This window comes from Thunnus maccoyii, chromosome 3, assembly GCF_910596095.1.
Source record: "Thunnus maccoyii chromosome 3, fThuMac1.1, whole genome shotgun sequence".
NCBI classification, from domain to species: domain Eukaryota; kingdom Metazoa; phylum Chordata; class Actinopteri; order Scombriformes; family Scombridae; genus Thunnus; species Thunnus maccoyii.
In genome coordinates this window covers 24,801,190-24,822,078 of record NC_056535.1, presented here as the reverse complement: position 1 = coordinate 24,822,078, position 20,889 = coordinate 24,801,190, and the positions used below count along the sequence as shown (strand labels likewise).

Sequence of the window (20,889 nt, the reverse complement as noted above, 5' to 3'; positions counted from 1 at the left end):
GTGTAATTATCTCTTTCTCAACAGCTCTGCCGGGAATGATAGATATAAGATTCAACTGTTATTGCACCCTCTCCTCATTTCCTTGCACTACTTTTGATCTTTTCAGTAGATTTGGCAAAGAAACACTCAATACTTGGCTGATTAATCAAGTTAAGCTCTGATGAAGGCTCCTTATTGTGTTTCCTCACCTGAATGAGAAAATCCAGGTTTGAGAGAGTGAGCCTTTAAGAAAGTTGCTTAAATGAAAAATGAACCAAAAAACAAAGACATTATGTTACTCAGAAAAAAAGTGTAGGCAATTTAACTTGCTGTGCTGTAGTATTTTCTTCTTGTTTCCACTGGTATCTGACATAGATGTTGTGATCCTGCATCAAAAGATTTCCAGTGCAGCTTTATGGGTGTTTATTCACCAAAATGGTTTAATCCACTTAGAACAATGGTAAACATCATGGTTTCGTCTTAGTTCCACACAAGCTACATTTGATACTCATTAAGCGCCATACGGCTAAACAATGATACATGAGAAATCCATTATTGCAGATGTACGACATGTTCAACTGCAAATGTGTTTTTTTCTGGTTACTATTTATACTTTTTCCCTTGAAGTTGTTGAAAGGCATTTTGGGAAATGTAGGAAATCCAAAAAAGCAGAAGAGTACAAGAAAACACTCAAACTCAAATGTGTTTTGCTTATTTTTTACTTCACTTGAATGATTTTGGCTGTTTTTACATTTATCTGCTGAAGGGGGGAAGCTTCTCTGTGGTCATCTGTGTAGGTACAAGCATGATTTTGTGACATCACGACTAGTCTTGAAGCAAATGGTGGTACAATAATAGTGGTGCACATACACTTAGAATGGACTTTTCAGTGAAGTAGAAGACATCTTGTGTCCAGCAGTTAAACTTTTAAAACTAAAAATATTTGCATATTCATGCATTTTTGATTTTACAATAATGGAGGGGTAGAAAAGCTTTTAAGATCTTTTTTTTTTTTTACCAGTTAATTTAACTTTTTTGTGAAAAACCATATCAGACACATATTATTACTCGGAGCAGAATTTTTATGTGCCTTAAAACATTTCTGGATTGGATCTTTAATCACAATTTCTGAAATGACAGATACTGACAAGTTTGATTTTGAAGAGCTTCAGCTTAGCAGCCAGCAGTAGAAGACCGGTTGTAATAAGAAGTAAAGCTCTAATGAAAGATCCAAGCTCCTTCTTGGATGAATGACACAAAAAAAATGATACTTACGCTATGTACTGCTCTGTCTTGTTGAATTTCTTTGCGAGGTACTTTGCAGATGCTTTGCTGGGTATCTTGACAAAGGACATCTCTTTACCATAGCGTGTCAAGTTGCATGGTGTCTCGCACACACAGTAGTCGTTGTCTCTCTCGACAAGAAAGTCTGATAAATAAAGTAGACAGAAAGAGAGAGAGAGAGAAGGAGGACAGAGAGATTGAAAGAGAGAAGACACGGGGACAGGTAGATTTATCGTCACCCCAGGATGACAAACAAACTGCTGCATAGTGAAAGGAGGCATCAAAGGAAACTTGAGTGTTGTGAAAGGATGCCGCGAGGAGAGACCCCAGAAACCCTTATAAGAAATACAAAAGATATAAGACACATGCTGACAGAGTCAGAGAGAAAGCGGCAGCCAGAGGCCAACACGTGAGACGGTGTCATGAAAGAGCAAGAGATTACAAGTCAATAAGAAAACAAGCAACAGACATGAAAGACCTGAAAGGTATCAGTTGATGGAGAGACAGAGGAGTATGAAAAAAGCAGAGCCTCAGTGCCAGATCTAAGATTTAGTATTTGAGAATAGCCACCATCAGGCTGAAGGAACACTATTATCTGTTATCAGCTTGGATCAGGGGCCCTGAACAGTAGGACATACACAGAGAACAGTATGTACACACACGCATGCGCACCATACTGGGTTATCTCCTTACCCAAGGCAGGATCTGCACACTCCTTGTACTGCTCCGGGGTGCAGTATGGGGCATCTCCTAAGGACAGACAGAAAAACACAATGTTCTGAACAAAACGAAGGAGCAAGGGAAGGATAGGAAGCACAAAAGATAAGGAGATCTGCGCTTATAATTAATTTTGTCTCAGCCTGTCATTACCGTCCTTATCGAGACTGGATATTTGTCCCAAAGTTTATCTCATCTCTTAATTGATTTCATTAACTTTTGTGCTTTCGCTGTCTCTCATCACTACTTTCAGTCTGTCACCTTTGTCTCTGTCACCCTCTCCATCTTTCTCTCCTTGGCAGTTTAACCATCCCTCTGCTTCTATTAGGACAGCACAGGATAAAGACACCTCCCAGATGAAGAAGAAAGGATTTCCTAGCTGCAATTATTCACAACATTTTGGCTTATAGTCTTTAAAAATCGCCCTGGGAAGATAGGAGAGATGAATAGGAGCAGAGCACAATCCACAGGGCAGAACTCGGGAGTTCTCTGTAGACTCATATTAATCAGCTGCACAATCACTGTAACATAGCTGCTAATCCTGATTATCACACGGACAGATTGTCTGGCTATCTAAATGCAAACACAGAGCTGAAAGTGACCCTGATTGAGGAGAGAGACGTTAACAATTATCAGACACGCAAGCGTAGGTTAACGGAGGCCAGATCAAAATGTTTCCTCCGTGCCAAATTCCCTTTCAATTTGCTGTCTGAGATGCCACACAGTGATTAAATGTACGAGGTAGACAGCAAATGCCAGCTGTAATCACTGCACAAACACAAAGTGAAAATAGTTGAGTTTTCCAATCCACTGGAGTGTGAAAATATCTGATTTTCTGCACTCGATGGCAAAAAACTGTTTGTTCCATAAGAATTGTTTTTGTCACTTCAATCGCAAATGAAAGAGCTTCCGACGGGACCCAACGAACAGACACTTGAACGCTCTACATCTTTATAAACGCATGTAGGGATATCTCTCACCAGGCATATGGACCATCCTACAGTTGCAGTTCTCCACCAGGTATCGTGTCTCACAGTCGATCCGGCAGGCCGTGATGCTGTAAGTGCTGAAGAAGTCTGAGTCCATCGCCGTGGCCTTGCAGTCCCCCCACGGCGGAGGTAAATACGTCAGCTGAGAGAGAGAGGGAGAGAGAGATGCAACAGTGCAGAACCACTTCAGCAAATAAAGCATACTGTCTGTTGAACATCTTGTCCTGTGGCCTGTTAATGCATTCATTTGACCTTGTACTTTCCGTCAAGATGATAATAAACTCGTTACTCTGTCTATATGAGAACGTGCTACACATTTATTATATTTGGCACACAGAGAATGAATCTCCATGGCGAATCCGTGTGAATACTGGTGGTTATTGTGGGAGCTTCTCTCCTACGCTTCTCCTATTCCTAGTCTCCTTCTATGCTTTCATTGTACTGCCCACTCTTCAGAGATATCAGCTGTGTAGTAGAGCTATGGTGTTGTAAGAGTTACATTCAAAACAGATTTGCTGCAGGACAAATTGTGGTTCCATGCTCCTCTGTTTAGATCCACAAATCTATCTATTCTCTTGCACAACATGAGCAATAAAAAATGCATATCATGTAGTCCTTGAGACATCGCTGTAGCCACAAATTCATCATAGAGAAGTGTTTGCACCGCCCTGCACATTTGGAGCTTGTACAAAATTTTACTGTACAGTGTGTGACATGCTGTATCGCTGTATGACATTTTTGTATACTTATATATTTGTAAAACTGCACAGCCCACCTACACACCAGGCATTTTAACACTTATATTACATATGTTTATATTTTTTATCTGTGAATTTTTATCCATTATATTTCTTTTTCTAATTCTTATTGTTAATCTTACTCGAACTGTTATTCCACATTAGCCTTTTTAGCACAGCCTGAGGAATATGTCACCCTGCATTTCACTACATATATTGAATGAGCACATAACTGAGCTACAACTAAAAATGATCAATTAATCTACTGTGTATTTTCTTGATTAATGGATTAATTGTTATGTATTTAAAATTTCAGATAATAGTGAAAATTGCTATCCAAATTTCAAAAAGCCTAAGTTAGCTTATTTTTTTTTTACCAACCAACTATCTAAAACCCAGAAGTATTCTGTTTACAGTCAAAGAAGTCTAAGAACACCAGCAAATATTTACATTTTATTTAGTGACAATTTAGACAATTTGTGAATTTTGAATCATGATTATACTTTTCTTTTGACCTCTGTTATTCATTTTAGCACAACACATGCTAACACTGAATAAAGCATATAGAGGCCCATACAAACACCTTACAAAGTGCAAAAGACGACTCATAAATAATCAACAACAAACACTCCAAGTGTAGGCCAGAAAGCAGCACACTCCCAATACTTTATGAAAAATAAATAAACATGAATAAATATGAGATAATAAACAGTATATTTTTTTGACCACCAGAGAGACCATAACTCTAGGCGGCCTTATTCCCTGACTTACAATACATAATGAGAGGGGGAAAAACAAGTAAAATAACTGAAAATGAATACAGAAATGTGGACAAATAGGACAAATGTAAAAATATATATTCCCTATCAAATCCTAATAAAACTTGTGTATACTTGAGGTTGCACTATACTGTTCATGTAGGACAAGTAATCTGAATCCACTTCAGCAGAGTGCATTTTGGATTTTTCAATTTGCATAATATTAAATATTAGCACTAATCATTTACATTTCAGCTGCCTAAAAAAGGGCAAAATCTGATGCAGTAAATGAAGTAGGAGGCTATAAAACAGCCCCTGTGTGTTTCCGTCTCATCAGTTCAAACGGTGCATCACTGAGTGCTCACACAGCAATAAATTAAAGGCCACTGTTGTGATTTAGAGGCCTGCATTTTACAATTTGTACTGGACTGCAAGAGGCAGCAACGTGTATCGCATACTGGATTTGGTTACTAATAATCCAAAGCGATGTTCAACATGGACGTACAGTAGTTACACACATACAGCTCAGACTAAAATCTAATCAGGAGACTATAATGACTCGTCTGCTTATTTTCACATCAAGGACATTTCAGAAAGTCAAATAGAACATAAAAGCCATCAGAGCTGGGTAAAATGTGATAATCAATAATTGGTCCTTGTATATTTATTCACTTCATCACATGGGCTAGACCTATTGGAGGAGCCATACAACTGCGTAATGGCTCCCTGATGCTCAGAGGTCTGATTTTTCGATTTGTCTGCATTTTAAAAAGCTCTACTCAGCCATCCTAAACCACCTTGTGGCAACATTACTTCCCGCTGGTTAAACTTTTGCAAAAGCTTAATTCTGCAAGTGTAGATGAAAGTTAATCTACAGTAAGAGATTTGGGAGGACATTTTAGTGTGCTGTTAGCTGTTTAACGGCCACGAAGAAGAAAACAAATCATGTTAAGATTGCGACCTCACTTTCCCCTTCATTAACTCGGTGAGAGAGAGCAGGTGATAGGGTAAAAGGTAGAAAAAGGAGCAAAGGCGAGAGTCAGCAAGACACACCGGACACCCTGGCGAGAAGATGGAGGAAGAAACATTTTGAAGTTTTTTTCTTTTCATGTTAAGTAACAGGGGAGCTGCAGACTTTTCTTTTGTGGGATCATGGTGAGTGACAGTTTGGCTGGCTGAAAAGACCCCGACAGTTTTACACTACAGGACTGCTGAATTGAAGACTGCAGTGAGTTGAATGGATGTGTGCAAACTGCATTAGATTAATGAAGAGTGAGTCTGCCAGACAAAAAAATATATAAATAAATACAGAGAGAGAAAGAGAGAGAGAGAGAGAGAGAGAGAGAGAAAGAGAGAGAGAGAGAGAGAGAGAGAGAGAGAGAGAGAGAGAGAGAGAGAGAGGAGAGAATCATATTAAAGAGAGAGGAATTGTATTAGAGGAAATGATTGTCAGAGAGGAAAAAAGTAAGGGAGCTAGTGAGAAATTGAGAAAAACAAAGAGGGATAGTCTCCTGCAGACGCGACATTGGCAGCATGCAAAATCCTACACACACTGGAACACACTCACTAGTAGTGTGGACGTGGAAGGACTAAGATCACTCCCAAATCCATCCCTTTCTCTCCTCCATTCATTATGCATGGTTCTGTAGCATATTAGAGGCCAGAGTATATGATTTGTCTGACTGCATACTCGCCATCACACCCGCAGAATTATTCACAGTTCAGAGGAATAACCTACATACACTTCGTTTCACAGGACACGAAAGACTTTCACAAGCTGACTGGGGAGAGTTTATGTTTCTTAATAATGTTAAGGCCCCAAGTGTGTAACTATCAGAGCTGCACAAAGGACTGAGGTCTCTGAGGGGCCCGCTGAACATGAACAGTCCCTTCAATTGCACTGTGGTACCAGTGGTTTAGTGGAAAAATTGTTAACATTGGAAACTTTGTGTTTGTTTTCTAGCCAGCAAAACCTCCTTTTCAATCTCTATCATATTAAAGGACAGTAAAAAGTAACTGCTTAAAACTGACATGTTATTGATGAGTCTGTGACAGACTTTTTGCCCTCTATGTGAAACACAGTATTGATTGCCAGCAAAAACTATATTTTCAACCTCCACGTCCTTCAAAAGACAGCATAGTGCTGATCATGCAACGGCAGAGCTCTTCCTTACCATGAGAGACAGCTCATTTCAACTCCCTTGGGTCCAACAAAAGCCTTGAACAGAGCCATTGACAGATATGTTACTCTCCTGGGTCCCTCAATCACTGAGGCACTGAGTGTGACCTGACAATTGTGAATATCAAGATAAAGCTAACATTTTCTGCAGTGGTGGAAGATGTATTCAAATTCTTTATTTAAGAAAAAGTACCTTTGCTCAACTACCATACGTAAGTATAACTTTGAGGTACTAGTACTTTACTTGAATACTTACTGTATGAATAATTTTATGCTACTTTATATGTCTTTTCAACTACATTTCTGAGGAAAATATTGTACTTTCTGTTTGTGTGATTTCCCCTCTAAATTTCTTAGTTTCATTTATTATAACGCCAAAGAGGTACAATTATCCAATATTCCACAAAAAGCAAAGATTACAAAAAAGCTTAAAAAATATATACAAATAAAAAAAATATATATACAAATTTGTGTAGTGAAAGTGTAGTAGTGTGTTTGTATGTGTAGCTTTTTCTTCTTTCCTACCTCATTAATCATCTCACAAGAACTGATATTTCTCTTGTGACCCTTGGGAGGGGTCCTGACCTCTAGGTTGAACTGTATATACAGATTAAAATTCTACTTACACATTGATGCACCAATAGGAACAAGTACTTTAACTTTTGATACTTTTAAGTAAATTTAGCTGATAATAGTATAATAAGTAAGATTTTGAATGCAGGACTTTTGCTTGGTAATGGAGTATGTGCATGTCTCCTATGAAATGTATAATGTATGTGCATGTCTCCTATGAAATGTATAAGGAGCTTCTAATCAAGTACCAATCCTCTGTTAAAGATTCAAAAGCAAAATAACTCACAAAGAGCAGTCATAGCTCCAGGATCCTGTTTAGCACCATAAACTCTGTGGTTAACCCCTCTGCTTGCTCCACTACAAATTCCTCTCAAATCAGCTGTGAGCAGTTTAAAGATTTCTTTCACAACAAAATTGACATCATTAGGTCAAATATTTTGTACCCTCATATCAAAGAATCTTCGTATCAAAGATTTCTCATTGGCTATTGAGGACCCTCCTGCTTTTAATCATTTCCACCCACTCTCTTTACCCTCCTTAGTCACATAATTGCAGGCATGAAACCCACTAGCTGTCAGCTTGATATAATTCCAACAAAGCTCCTAACAGTCATTTGCAACAGTTGGTCCTAGCATACTGATGATTTTTTAACAGTGCTCTAGCCACAGGCACAGTCCCTTCTTGTTTTAAACATGCCATAATTCAGCCACTCTTTAAGAAGCCTGGTCTTGGCTATTCCAAATAATTTTAGGCCAATTTCTAAGTTTTCTTTCTCATCTAAGGTTTTAGAAAAAGTTGTTTTTAATCAGATTCTGTCCTTTTTCAACCAAAACAATTTTTGAGAAATTCCAGTCAGGCTTCCGCCAACACCCCAGCACAGAGACAGCTCTCAGTAAAAAAAAAAGACCTCATCTGTGCTGTGGATGCTGTTAAATGCTCTATCTTTATTCTTCTAGATCTCAGTGCAGCTTTTGACACTGTCAACCACACAATTGCTCCTGGATCACTTAAAACATCAGCATTTCTGGAACCGCCCTTAATTGGTTCATGCTTACATTTAAAACATATGAATCACTGTTTCCATTTGCAGCTCATCTTTCACACCTGCAAGTATTTCATGTGGGGTTCCACAGGGCTCACTTTCAGGTTCACTTCTTTTCTGTCTTTGCATGCTCCCATTGGGAAGAATCATCCAGACTCATAATATATCTTTTGACCGCTATGCTGATGATACTCAGATCTACCTTCCCCTCAATTCCCAAAATCATGCCAATGTAACCCAATTACAAAACTGTCTCCAAGACAACAAACACTAGTTAGCTCAAAACTTCCTTCAGTTAAATGAGGACAAGACATAGCTCATACTCGTTGGCTCCCCACTGTTACTGCCCAGAACCTCAATCACCTTTCCACCTACATTAGACTACATGCTAAAAACCTGAGTGTTATATTATATTATATATTTGATATTTGATTGCAATCTAAATTTCAACAGGCAGTTAAATTCCATTGTCAGGTCCAGCTTCTTCCAACTCAGAACAATCTCCAAAATTAGGCATTTCCTCTCATCCTCTGACCTAGAAAGGGTCATTCATGGACTAATATCATCCAGGCTGGACAACTATAACTCCCTCTGCTGAGGCATCTCTCAAGCTACCATTTCCCGTTTACAACTAATCCAAAACGCTGCTGCCCAGTTATTAACAAGGTCCAAGAAACGAGACCACATCAACCCTATCCTTGCATCCTTACACTGGCTCCCCGTTCATTTCAGGATGAGCTTCAAAATTCTTCTAATTGTTTATAAATCTCTCCATGGTCTTGCCCCTTCATATATCTCAGAACTTCTCACCCCTTACCGCAGCAGCACCAGATGCCTGCCAAAGGCCATTAGACAGGCTGAGTCTGTTGATGCTTTTAAGATGCAACTTAAGACCCACTTTTATTCTCTGGCTTTTAATTGTGTTTAATCTTTTTTTTGTATTTCTATCTGATCTATTGGGTTTTAAATTGTGTTTAAACTTATTTGTATTTTAATCTTGCTTTATTTTCACAACATCTGTTATGTGCATGTATGTCCTTATGCTTTTATGTGTATACATATGTCTGTCTTTGTGAGACACTTTGGTGCAAAACTGGTTTGATTTTTAGAGTGCTCTACAAATAAAGTAAACTTGAAACTTGAGTATGTCACCTTTGTTGTATAGGTATTTTTGCATAAGTAAAGGACCTGAATACATCTACTACCACTGAACAAAAAATTAATCTGGACATTCACAATTGTCAGGTCACAGTGAAAATGTGCCTCATTGATTGAGCCACACAGGACAGTAACATATTTGTCACTGGCTATGTTCAAGGCTTTTGGCTTGTTTACTTTCCACCACTGGTTTTGTTTAATATGGTCCAGAGTTTTCCATTTTCCTTTACATGATCACTTTGATTACCAGATTAATGTTTGGAAATGTTTGTATGGGAAGAAAGAAAATTAAAATGGTGAGACATAGTTAGCACCCTGTGGTATTAATTTCAGTTTTTACGCCTGTCTAAATACTACCCACCTCATGGATTACTTGTTATATGAAAACTGACTTGCTGTCAGCTCCACTAGCCATGTTACTGTTTGTGTGCAAACTTCTCTCTGTGACCTCTGTGAGAACCCTACAGACTGTGTGGACGAGGAAACTAAAACAGTGAGCTAAAAGAGGTTAACATCTTTGTAGAGCAGAGAGTTGCATGATATTTCTCTGAGGTTTCAGCATACCTAGCCACCGTTTCACATTCCAGGTAGAACTCAGATTCAGTATTCATATATAAAATATCACAGAGTGGAGCTTTGAATACGTTTTCAAAGGTGTCACATTTGTCTTGACATTGTTAAACCCACGGAGAGGGTTACTGATAAGCCTGGAAACTGAACCGCTTGTGCTCACTGTTTAAATTTCAAATGACTGAGACACTGACTCAAAAGTTTAGTTAAGTTCTCAGTCTGCTGGGAGTGACGGGGGCAGACGAGGGCAGGGCCATCAGAAGACCCTTGTAGAAAGCAAAAAGATCCTCCAGATGGTTGTGGATCAAGGGGAGTGAGCCATGGATGTGAGAGCTACTGGGATCCAGGCCAGGCCTTGATCAACCCTGGCAGGGTCATCTGGGCGAGGATGTCTGATGTTGAAAGACCTGGAACAACCCCAGAGCTCCAGACCAACTTTTCCACTGGTAGCACTGGAGCTACCAACTTTCCCAGTTGGTCGCTTTTTTTGCCTGCAATGGACGATCACACACAGTATAGCTTTCCCCTCGTACTGCAACCATGGGTACTGCATTAGCCATTGTGGTTGAAAGTTGTACCTGTGGTTGAGGTTGGAACCTCTTGTTGTCTCTCCCTCCCCATCAGCCTCCTCCTCTCTCTCCTCATATTGTTTCTACAATAATCAGCTATAGACTGCTTCATTTTTTGAAACACGGTAACAGCTAAATGGATTGTTTTGTAAAATTCTGTGTCCTCAGTGTTGGAGAATGTGAATCCCATGCAGTGCCACCACTACGTACACTCGCATCACATGCTATGCGTAGGGCGCCAAGTGCCAGAGGGGGCACCAAAACAGCCTAACGATCATCATGCACTCGCACAAATGTGACCATGTGAAATTTAATTTGCACACTCTCGAAAAATGGTCACATATTTGACCATTTTGGTCGCAGTCTGTAGCCCTGAACCCCATCCAAGGACACATAACTGATGATATCAGCGAGTGTATCTGTTTAAGTTTGTTCTTTTTTTAAAGTAAATTTTATTGATTATGAATTGACAATACAAGGTGCAGGAATATAACAAAAGGAACACTTACCGCCAACCAAACAACCAACCAACACATACAGAAAGAGAGAAAAGAATAAAATAAAATAAAAATAACAATTATAAATGTAGTTACAGAAGAAAGAGATAAAATATGAAGAAATAAGGGGGTAGGGGGTGGGAGATATCTCCAGTTCTCCGTCTTGCGATTCATCAAGCGCAATATTCTATAGCTTTTAGTCTACAGTGTCTGATATCTGGATTGTACTGGGGACTTTCCATTTCAAAGAGTGGTGACCCCTTTTAAGTATGCATGAAATATCAACAGGAAGATAATCTACAAGTGGCGACTACACTTTTAAAAACAAATCATTCTTGCCCATTAGCACAGCATGTATTGTTTCATGTGGCATCTGTTTTGAAAATCTCTTTATACCAGGGGGTCACAGCAGGTGGGGTGGTTTTGATCCAATTAAGTAAAATACGCTTTCTTCCAATAAGTAGCAGTTTGTCAAGACATTTGTAAAATGATAAAGGAAGTTTTAGCTCTCTAGAGGGCAAACCTAGGAGAAAGAGCCCAGGGTCTTTCTCGATTTTAACCCCAAAGATTCCACTAAGTTCACGTGAAATAAAGGTCCAGAACCTTGAATTAAGTCTGCACTTCCAAACGCAATAATAATGAGTGCCCAGATTGGTGTGACATTTGGCACACAAAGGAGAGATGGTACAATTTGTTTTGTTCAGAATCAAAGGGATGATATATAACCTATGGACAATCTTATACTGTATCTCCCTTAATCTGTTACAGGAAAAGGATGATTTAATCAAATGTATGACCCCATCCTAGTCATCCTCAATGTATTCTACACCCAGAACTCTTTCCCATTTGTGAGAGAAAGTACTTATACCAGGCATGTCAGATGAAATTAATAGCGAGTAGAATGATGAGATGAAGTGCTTCAGATTTTTTGGCTAAGAATTAAATTCTCAGCAGCATTAAATGGAGGATTATCTGGGGATGTGAGTACTGGCAAATTCATAAAATACCTTATTTGCAAAAAAATGAAAAAATGTTCTTTGAGAAGCTCATAGTGATCTTGTAGTTGCTGGAAGGAGAGTAACACGTCATTGAATAGATCACCAACAACGTGAATCCCCTTTGTGTGCCAGAGGAGAATATGGAATAATATAATATTTTAGATATAGGAGTTGACATAGATTTTAGATTCTTTCTGCCAAGATATCTAACTATATTATGCCAGGCTCATATGCTGCTATAAAAAATTGGGTTACATTTTAGTTATATAAGATTAGGTTTAGCATGGCAAGACTACCACTTTTGGTCGGTAATTGCAGGATTTTCATTTTCTGCCTAGGTTTCTTGCCATGCCAGATGAACTTTGAGAATGCCTTTTCTATACACTGACTTCTCTCTTGATCTCTTTAGATCTTTTTTTTACTGATGTATATACTGGGATGAAATTTAGCTTCCATACGTTTTTTCATGCAAATCACACCATTTACAATTTTATTGGGTAAGGATAAAGAAGCATTATGTGACAATGATTTAACTGTCCAGAAGTTCGCTGGGTTTCCTTTAATTTCAGATAGTGAAGAGACATAAAATGATGATTTGGCATTCCGAATAACAGTGAGACGCCTATTATGTTGTTGACGAAAATATTGCCAATGAGAGGATGATTTAGTTGTTCATGCTTTGTGCCAGGCAGCATCCCTTTCATGTAACATTTCAGGAATGTCCGAACAAAACCAACGACTGTTTCTGCTTTTGACTCTGAATTTCTTAAAAGGCGCATACTTGTCTGCAATGGAATTAAATGTTTTCATAAATTAGTGTAGGGCCAAGTGTGGATCAGGAATTGCCATGGTAAACCCAATATCACTGAAGTGGTTTGGATCTTTGTAATTTTGTGTCACAGATGCATGCTGTTTGGCAGTGGTCACTGAAGTTGAGAGGAAAAACACACCACTAGATTTATAATTTTGAGGTCTATTGGTTAAAATAATATTGAGAATTGTGGCCTTTTCTACATTTTTTGGATATGGCCGAGTAGGGGAAAAATAAACTGTGTCAGATTGAATTTATTGCAGAGATTTGTTAGATTATCAGAAGTGTTAGTTAACCAGTTAATGTTCATTAACCCAGGAAAAGAAGTTCTGAATTTTCATAGCTGGATATCAAATCAAATAAATCATCTATCGCACCAGCAGGTGCAGAGGGTGGACGTAGTCATTGATGACTGTTAAAGTGGTGGGAACTGAGACATTTGGGGAGGATAAAAATAAAAGAATATCATCCATGTATAGCGATTTTGTGTATCGATTTTCCGACTTTCACTCCTTTTATTTCTGGGCCAAGCCTAACAGTTTCAGCTAATGATTGTAACACCAGGGAAAAGAGGTTATAAAACTAGCTGTAGATGAGTGATATATGGCACATATCCATTTATGGAAGTCTCTCCCCAACCCAAATGTCTCCAGAACATTGCATAGAAAACCCCATTCAACCTTGTTGAATGACTCTTGGAGTCTAGGCATATAGTAAGGGCCTTCTGCTTTGTGTGATTAGTATGCTGAATAATGTTCAAGAGCCTCCTTACATTTCTGGCTGAGTACTGGCCATGAACAAAATCTTTCTGGTCGGAGTTTATGAAATCTCCTTGCAAGAAGTTTCAAAAGCACCTTGCCTTCAACTGTAATAAGGCTTATTGGTCTATAAAAGGTGCATTTTTCAGATGGTTTACCTTGCTTTAAGATGACAGAGATGTTGGCAAAACCTGAGGTGGGAGGGAGATCTCCCTTCTCAAAGGAGTCTATGTACATATCCGTGAGGAGACCCGCAATAATCTCACTCAGCCTCTTGAAATATTCTGGGTCAAAACCATCTGGGTCTGGGGTGTTCACCCCTTTAAGAGTGTGTACAGATTCTAAAACCTCTTCCTTTGTGATAGATCTTGCTTTTTCATCTCTGAGAGAGATGAAAATTTGATATTGTCAAGGAATTTTCTCCAGGAGTCATCAGAGGAAATAAATTCAGAACTACACAGGTTTTGATAAAATGTTCTCATAACATTATTTATGTCTGTGGATTTGAAATATTTAGTGCCTTTACCATCTGTAAGTGAGGGAATCACATTCAATTCGACTTTCTCCCTAGCAAGACGTGCAAGGAGGCGACCAGGTTAGTTACCTGATTCATGTAGCCTATGTCTGGCAAAAAATCTGAGCCTTTGCTCTTCTTGTTAGCAGCTGGTCTAATGCAGATTGAGCAGCATCTAACTGTTTTGCCAGAGACTTACTGGGTGAAGTTTTAAGTTCAGCCTCCAGTTTCTGTACAATACTCTCTGGATCCAGTTGATTTCTTAGAACCTGTTTCTTTTGTGCTGCAGTATATGATATAATAGCTCCTCGAATATATGCTTTAGCAGATTCCTGTAATATAGAGGGACTTTATTCTCATCAATGTTGCCACTGTAGGGTGATATACTTAACAAAAGGAGGGCTACTTTATAAGGAAGGATTTAGTTGCCAGTGTCTGCATGCTGGGTCTCTGTATGGGGGGGTGATGGTTAGATCTTGAGTAAATTTCAATAATTGGGAGCTTTTTTGAGAAGCAGTAGACCAAAGTGGGGATATATCATTAGTAAGATTGAGTGCACAATTAAAATCACCCCCCAGTAAGATATATGGAGAGGAGAATGAGGATAGGTCTGAAAGAAGTTTTGGGAAAACGAGGTGTCATGTACATTCGGCACATAGATACAGCCATAAACAACACGTTTCCCTAGGTAGCCAGATAGAAGGACACAGCAGCCCTTTCTATCCGATATGGTCTTATCAAGGGTAAAGGGTAGACTACCATGTAGAAGAATAGTGACTCCTTTACTTTTAGAATTATAAGAGGAGTAGAATAATTGCCCCAACCAGCTCCTTCTTAATTTAATGTGTTCCAGGTCTGACAGGTGCATTTCTTGGAGTACGGCAATCTGGCATTTTTCTTTTTTAAGTAATGACAGAATTTTCTGGTGCTTAATGACATGGTTTATAATCTTCACATTAAATGAGATTATTTTAAGATCACTCATGGCAGTATGTCATATATGACTATACAACTGAGTGGGCAATCTGTAGTAGGACATGAAGGAGTAATAATAAACATCAGGTCTAGACTGGAGTGTATAATATGAAATACAATACAAAAAAAAAAAAAAAACATAAAAGAGAGAAGAAAAATCCATCCCCAAACAGTGGAATAAATCCAAGCAATAGCTTAAATCCAAGAACAAACCAAAAGAGGAATCTCCCCTCCATAAAGAGTGAAAATATTCTCCACAACCCCCAACTGCATAAACAACAAATATTTTACAAAGTGGTCCAAATATAATAGTTTTAATATTTTTAACTAGATAAATAGAACTAGACAGAACTATAGAAAGGGAGTAATAAGATATTCGTAGAATATGTTAAAGTGTGTGCGTGTGTGTATGTGTGTATCCCACCTAATGTAGTCTCTGTTAGTTAAAAAATAAAGGCATTGTATTCGTGTTGCGATTGCCTTATCCAGACAGAGCCACAAAAAGGTAAGTCTGTTCATACAGTGGAGCTTAGAAAGTCCTCTGCTTTGCGCGGACACTTGAAGGAATGCTCCACTTCGTTGTGTGTGAAACACAAGTTAGCTGGGTAGCGCATCTGAAGCCCTATTCCTTTCTTGATAAGATCCTTGCATGCCCCATTAAATTGACGTATTGCTTCCCTCACCTGGGCCGACAGATCCTGTCTGATGTGGATTTTGCTTCCCTTGTAGTTGAGTTCCCTGTTCTCCTTAACGGCTACCAGGATCCTCTGTTTGTTGCTGAAGTTGTGAAGTTTGATGATGATGGGTCTGTGGTAGTTTCCCTTTGATGGGCCGAGTGCCCGATGAGCTCTGTCAATTTTAATAGATCCCCAATTAGTCTGAAGTCCAAACATGTCTGGGAGCCACTTCTCAAAGAATTTGACTGTGTGATTGCCCTCCTCGCCTTCTATAAGTCCGACCACCTGTATGTTGTCCCTTCAGCTTCTGTTTTCACTGTCCTCAGGTCGTTCAGTGAAGGTTTTCACTTGTCGCTCGAGTTTGGTGATACTGCTTTCCAAGGAAGCTGAGTGGTCTTTTCTAGCAGAGGTGCATGATTCAGTTTCTGTGATCCTTTTGGCATTGTCTTCAATGCGGATGTTCATTTGGTTGATGGTGGTGTGGAGCTCAGAAAACTTCTGTTCCATTCGACCACCTATCTTCCTGGGCGATGCTAGTACCAATGTTTTCATCTCTAGAAGTGCTTCCTTCATCATCTGTAACATGTGTAGCTTTTTCATTCCTGAGTGGGTTCTCTCCATGGTTTCACATGGGATGTCGCTTACTTAATTCCCGGACATTTTTATCAGTAAGAGTCACAATTTGGTGTGTGAAAAATGTTATGAAGTACTACAGAAATAACAAATTAATCAGTTGTGGGAGCAGGAGGCTGACGAAAATGACCCTCTCACTCCAAGTGCATCACGTGACCTGTTGGAGTATGTTCAAGTGACTGGTATATACAGATTGTGACATACATCTGAGAAAAAAAAAAACTGATTTGAAGCTGTCAGAGTGAAAACTGACTTTGACACTGACACATTTTTGCTCGTGGAAATATTGACAGTAATGTCAGGAGACAAGTGTAAGATGATGTATGCTAAGGTGTGTTTTCTAAACTAACAGCAAAGCAGGCTATATTAAGAAACAACTTATGTAGGACAATGAAAGTAAAACAGAAACATCATATTATTAGTACTAGCTATGTTGATTTATACATATTCACTAATTTGTGATTTTGTAAATACTTGCAGGGCATGAAGAGCGACTGGCAGCATAGTTGGTGAAGTAATTATAAAAGGAATGCTATGTACATATACGCTGCCAGATAAAAGACAAACTATCAAACTATCCAGCCAGTGGAGATATCACAATCTCTATGCAGTTCTGTCAAAACCTGGATCAAAGCCATAAGAAAGCTCGAGTCTGTCATTTTCATGTTTGCATCCTTTTGACAGTACAAGAGATTACTTCATTTACAAACATAATATCGCTTTGAAATTAGATTAAAAGGCTCATTAATTTACAGACTCCATGACAAAATGTGGATCCTGTATGTCATTTTTGTCATCCTTCCCAAGACGTACCCGTTGTTCCTGACAGGAGACAAAGGTCTGGAACCCCGGCGCCACTCCAAAGCCCAGCTGGTCTATGAACGGTGGCTCCTCCTGGGTGTGGATCTGAACTTTGATCCCTGCTTCAAATGATGTCTCGTCTGTTGACAAGAGGAGGCGAGGACATTTACAACAGGGACGATGATTCGTATGCACACATTGGCCTGCATGATGTAACAACAGTTAGGGCACAAATGCTTTCCAGTTTGAATATGTTTCAGCCAGTGAGTGAAAAACAAGCTGTAACCAAATTAACACATGAGAAATTAGAAACTAGCATTGACTTGAGTTGGGAAGAACCATTCTGAGGGGGTAATTGTTTATTTATTGGTTAGATCTATGGACTTTCATGAATGACACCCACACTATGGTCGTTCAGGAGTTTAACAAAAGCTGGAAGAAGGAGTGGAAGGATAAAGGAGACAGACTTCCTAAGTAGGTTGATGACAATACATGTCCCGCAGGAATCTTATTTACTGCAAGGGGAAACCAGAGTGAATAGATAAATTAATAAATAAATGATGAAGAGGATAAAAGGAAAATCAATACAGCTGACAGCTTTCTTTGCTACAGCACTCTGCCGTATAGATTTTAAATGAAGCAGATAGGCCTCTTTGATACTGAGATCAGGGAACATCACAATGACATGGTGACTCAAACCTATACTTGTGCAAACATATTTCTATCAAATTTGCAGGGACATGCAACTGCTTATCGTGGCGATGGCAGGCTGGATTTTGTTGTGATTTTGTTTCTTTGAGCGAGGGCTCGGGGATAAAGTAGGATGTCTGTTTCCTGCTGCCTCTCTTCCCTGGTTGTCATTTGCTATCGCCTTCTAAGTATCAGGCTTTCACACTATTTTCAATTAAAGAGCTCAGAGATGCGGCTGGAATTCAGCGAGAGCTGCGACAAAGGGGCGACAGACTTTAACTGTTACACATTACTCTTCTGAAACTGAGTACAAAGCCGTTTTTCTGCTGGTGCCAACATTAGTGCTTGAGGCTCGGAGCAGCACATATACATAAGTAGTGCCCAAGCTCCTGCTCGCAAAAGCGCATGTCATATTTAAGTCATGGCCATCTGTCATCTTTATACAATTGGAATGATGATATTTGGGCTGAACTTTGAAACGAAATGAAAACTTGACCAAACCCGACACTGTACTGACACGTTCGGCTGCCTCAAGTAATTTAATTGCCTCTGCTTTATTGTGAAATTATTCCAGGTATGTGACAATTACACAGAACATTTCTTAGCAGAATAGTCTACATAACCAGGAGACAAAGCTACAGGTTTTATCAGGAAAATCATATGTGTATCAATTAAAACTTCAGAGAATTCTAATACAATATTTTATCAAACTACATCATCACAGCTACCATCATCCATTTTCTTGGTTGACGCTTTTATTTTATCCGGCTGTGCTCTCTTCTTCTTGGGTGACTCAGTGGTTGCCATTATTGCCTCAGAGCATGAAAGATTTGAACCTGACCCGATCAGCTGGATACTTTCAGTGAGGAGTTTTCTATTCTGTTGCTTAACCAGAGATCAGTCTGCTGCTAACTGACATCTGAATTCAGAGGATATGATGTGTCATGTATGATTGTTATGATTGCTTTGATGAGTTATGTATGACTGTGTGTCATATGTGTAATTGTGTGTTTAATCTGTGTGTCAACCTCTTAAACTGAACTGCCCACGGACACAATATGAATTTCAGTTAAGCTGAAAATAAAGTTGTATCATATCGTATCGTATCGTAATGGCCAATATACAACATTTTTGCAATAATGACAGTGTGGTATACAACTTAAATTTAGACATCAGCATCGAATTTTGTTAATTTTTATGATTTTGTAATAGTTTCACTATAAGACAGGCTTTAAACACGTATTCCTGTGTGTTGCCACTTAAATAAGCTAGAAATTCTGAGCCAGTCTCTTCGATAGAAACAAAACAAAACATATTTGTGGCGTAAACAAAATTAAAATAAAAAGTTACTGACAATAAATAAATACTATAAATAATCATGAAACAATACTAAAATCATTTTGCTAATAAAAAGTATGTGAATGTGTGTGTGTTGTACTTACTGCTTCTTTAGGTTTCCACCACATTTCCTCTTCTAATCTTACATAGAGAGCATTAGATATTAATATTGCTAAATCATTTAGACTTGGAGTAGACGCAGTTTATATTTAAACATTACAGTCAGATCACATCTTACTGCTTTGTGCTTCTTGTTCAATGATGATCGTGAGCACAATGTTTCTGTGACCATACTGAACTGTCTGTTTATATATTTTGCGGTTCCTGGTGCATATAAAATATTGAAACAAACACACAGCACCATATGCAGTCGCATTAAAAGCAGAGTTTCAGGGTCTCCTGGAACAGCACCAAGAAGACTGAACTGTGTTAATGGGGGGTCGGCCATGAATAGAAGAGCCTTTAGCCTCCATTGATTTCTGCTCTAGTTTGATGCATGTAGACTAGAAGCCAAATTGACAAGTGATGCAATTATCTTACAATGAAGTAAAATTTTCCTGATCAATATCCATTTGTCTTTACATAGATTAGTCGATGCACAGCAGGTGCATTTCAAATGATCAGATTGTGTATTTTCAAGATCATCACTTAAAATGAATGAGAAAGGACAAAACATTTCACTTCACATTTCAGCTGCGTAAATATGCTCCAGAAATCACCTTAGACTGTGAAAACAAAACTTATTTGGCCTAAAGTAGATCAAAAGGCTTCACAGTCAGTGTAATATACTGTAGTCAAGTCAGGCCTCTGTGTCAAGGATTAGAGGGGAATTCTTGTGATAGCTTTTTCCCCCTGAGATTTCTTAGAGCACTACACTGAAAATAACTGGCTACTTTGGTGTTTAATTGATTTAAAAAAAAAATCTTTTTAACTCAAGTCCTTGCTTAAGGGCAAACAAACATGGTTTTAGCTGAGGTCTTCAGAACTGGGAATGGGAAGCTGCATGTGATTAATGCTCTAGGTAAACTTACCAGTCTCTCCCCACACAGGCAAGTATTCATCCTGCTGGATATCCAGCATCAGCTCCAAGCCGTTGCCCATCCCACCCTTCATCGTCACCAGCAGGGGTCGTCCATCTTGGCCCGAATTGAAGGTGTAACATTTTCCGTAGCGTGTGAAGATCTGAAATACACAAAGAAACAATACAGGGATTTTAGAGATAACTAGCCACAACAGATGACACGAGAGCAAAGGAAAATATATCTGTAAATCTTAATTCTGGAAAAGTATCTCAGTTTCCAGCTGTACGCATTTAATCCTTAAGAAGTGGAGATAAAGGTAATGCCGAGCAGGGGATTGTTTCAAAAGCAGCTGGAAGGCACCTGACCTGTTTTTGTAATGCTGTCAGCCACAGACCTCAAAGGTCTTAGTGCTGAGATGCTGTTGACAAACTGAGCCTTCACCTCTCGCAGTGCTGCATGATGCAGTGTGTGCTTGAGTGAATATGACACGGGTTTTATTTCAGAATGGGGCATCCTTCACCTGAGATATTTCACACAACAACAACTGCTGGCAGATGTAGACTGTTAACGTTTTAGAGACTGTGATGATTTATGTTTCGATCATCGATTCGTTGATCATT

General features: G+C 38.9%; 1 protein-coding gene across 5 annotated transcripts in view; it reads right to left on the bottom strand.

Annotated features, from left to right (window-relative positions):
• asic1b (acid-sensing (proton-gated) ion channel 1b) overlaps positions 1 to 20,889 on the bottom strand; it is a 185,900-nt gene that overhangs the window by 6,536 nt on the left and 158,475 nt on the right. For 3 of the 5 annotated variants that reach the window (XM_042406740.1, XM_042406741.1, XM_042406739.1), the window contains 6 exons: positions 20,279 to 20,429; positions 17,232 to 17,359; positions 2,961 to 3,111; positions 2,242 to 2,301; positions 1,957 to 2,013; positions 1,255 to 1,408 (listed from right to left, as the gene is read on the bottom strand). In XM_042406740.1, the coding sequence (XP_042262674.1) occupies positions 1,255 to 1,408; positions 1,957 to 2,013; positions 2,242 to 2,301; positions 2,961 to 3,111; positions 17,232 to 17,359; positions 20,279 to 20,429 (701 nt within the window). The remainder of the gene's footprint in view (positions 1 to 1,254; positions 1,409 to 1,956; positions 2,014 to 2,241; positions 2,302 to 2,960; positions 3,112 to 17,231; positions 17,360 to 20,278; positions 20,430 to 20,889) is intronic. The other 2 variants (XM_042406743.1, XM_042406742.1) reach the window with 1 other exon arrangement.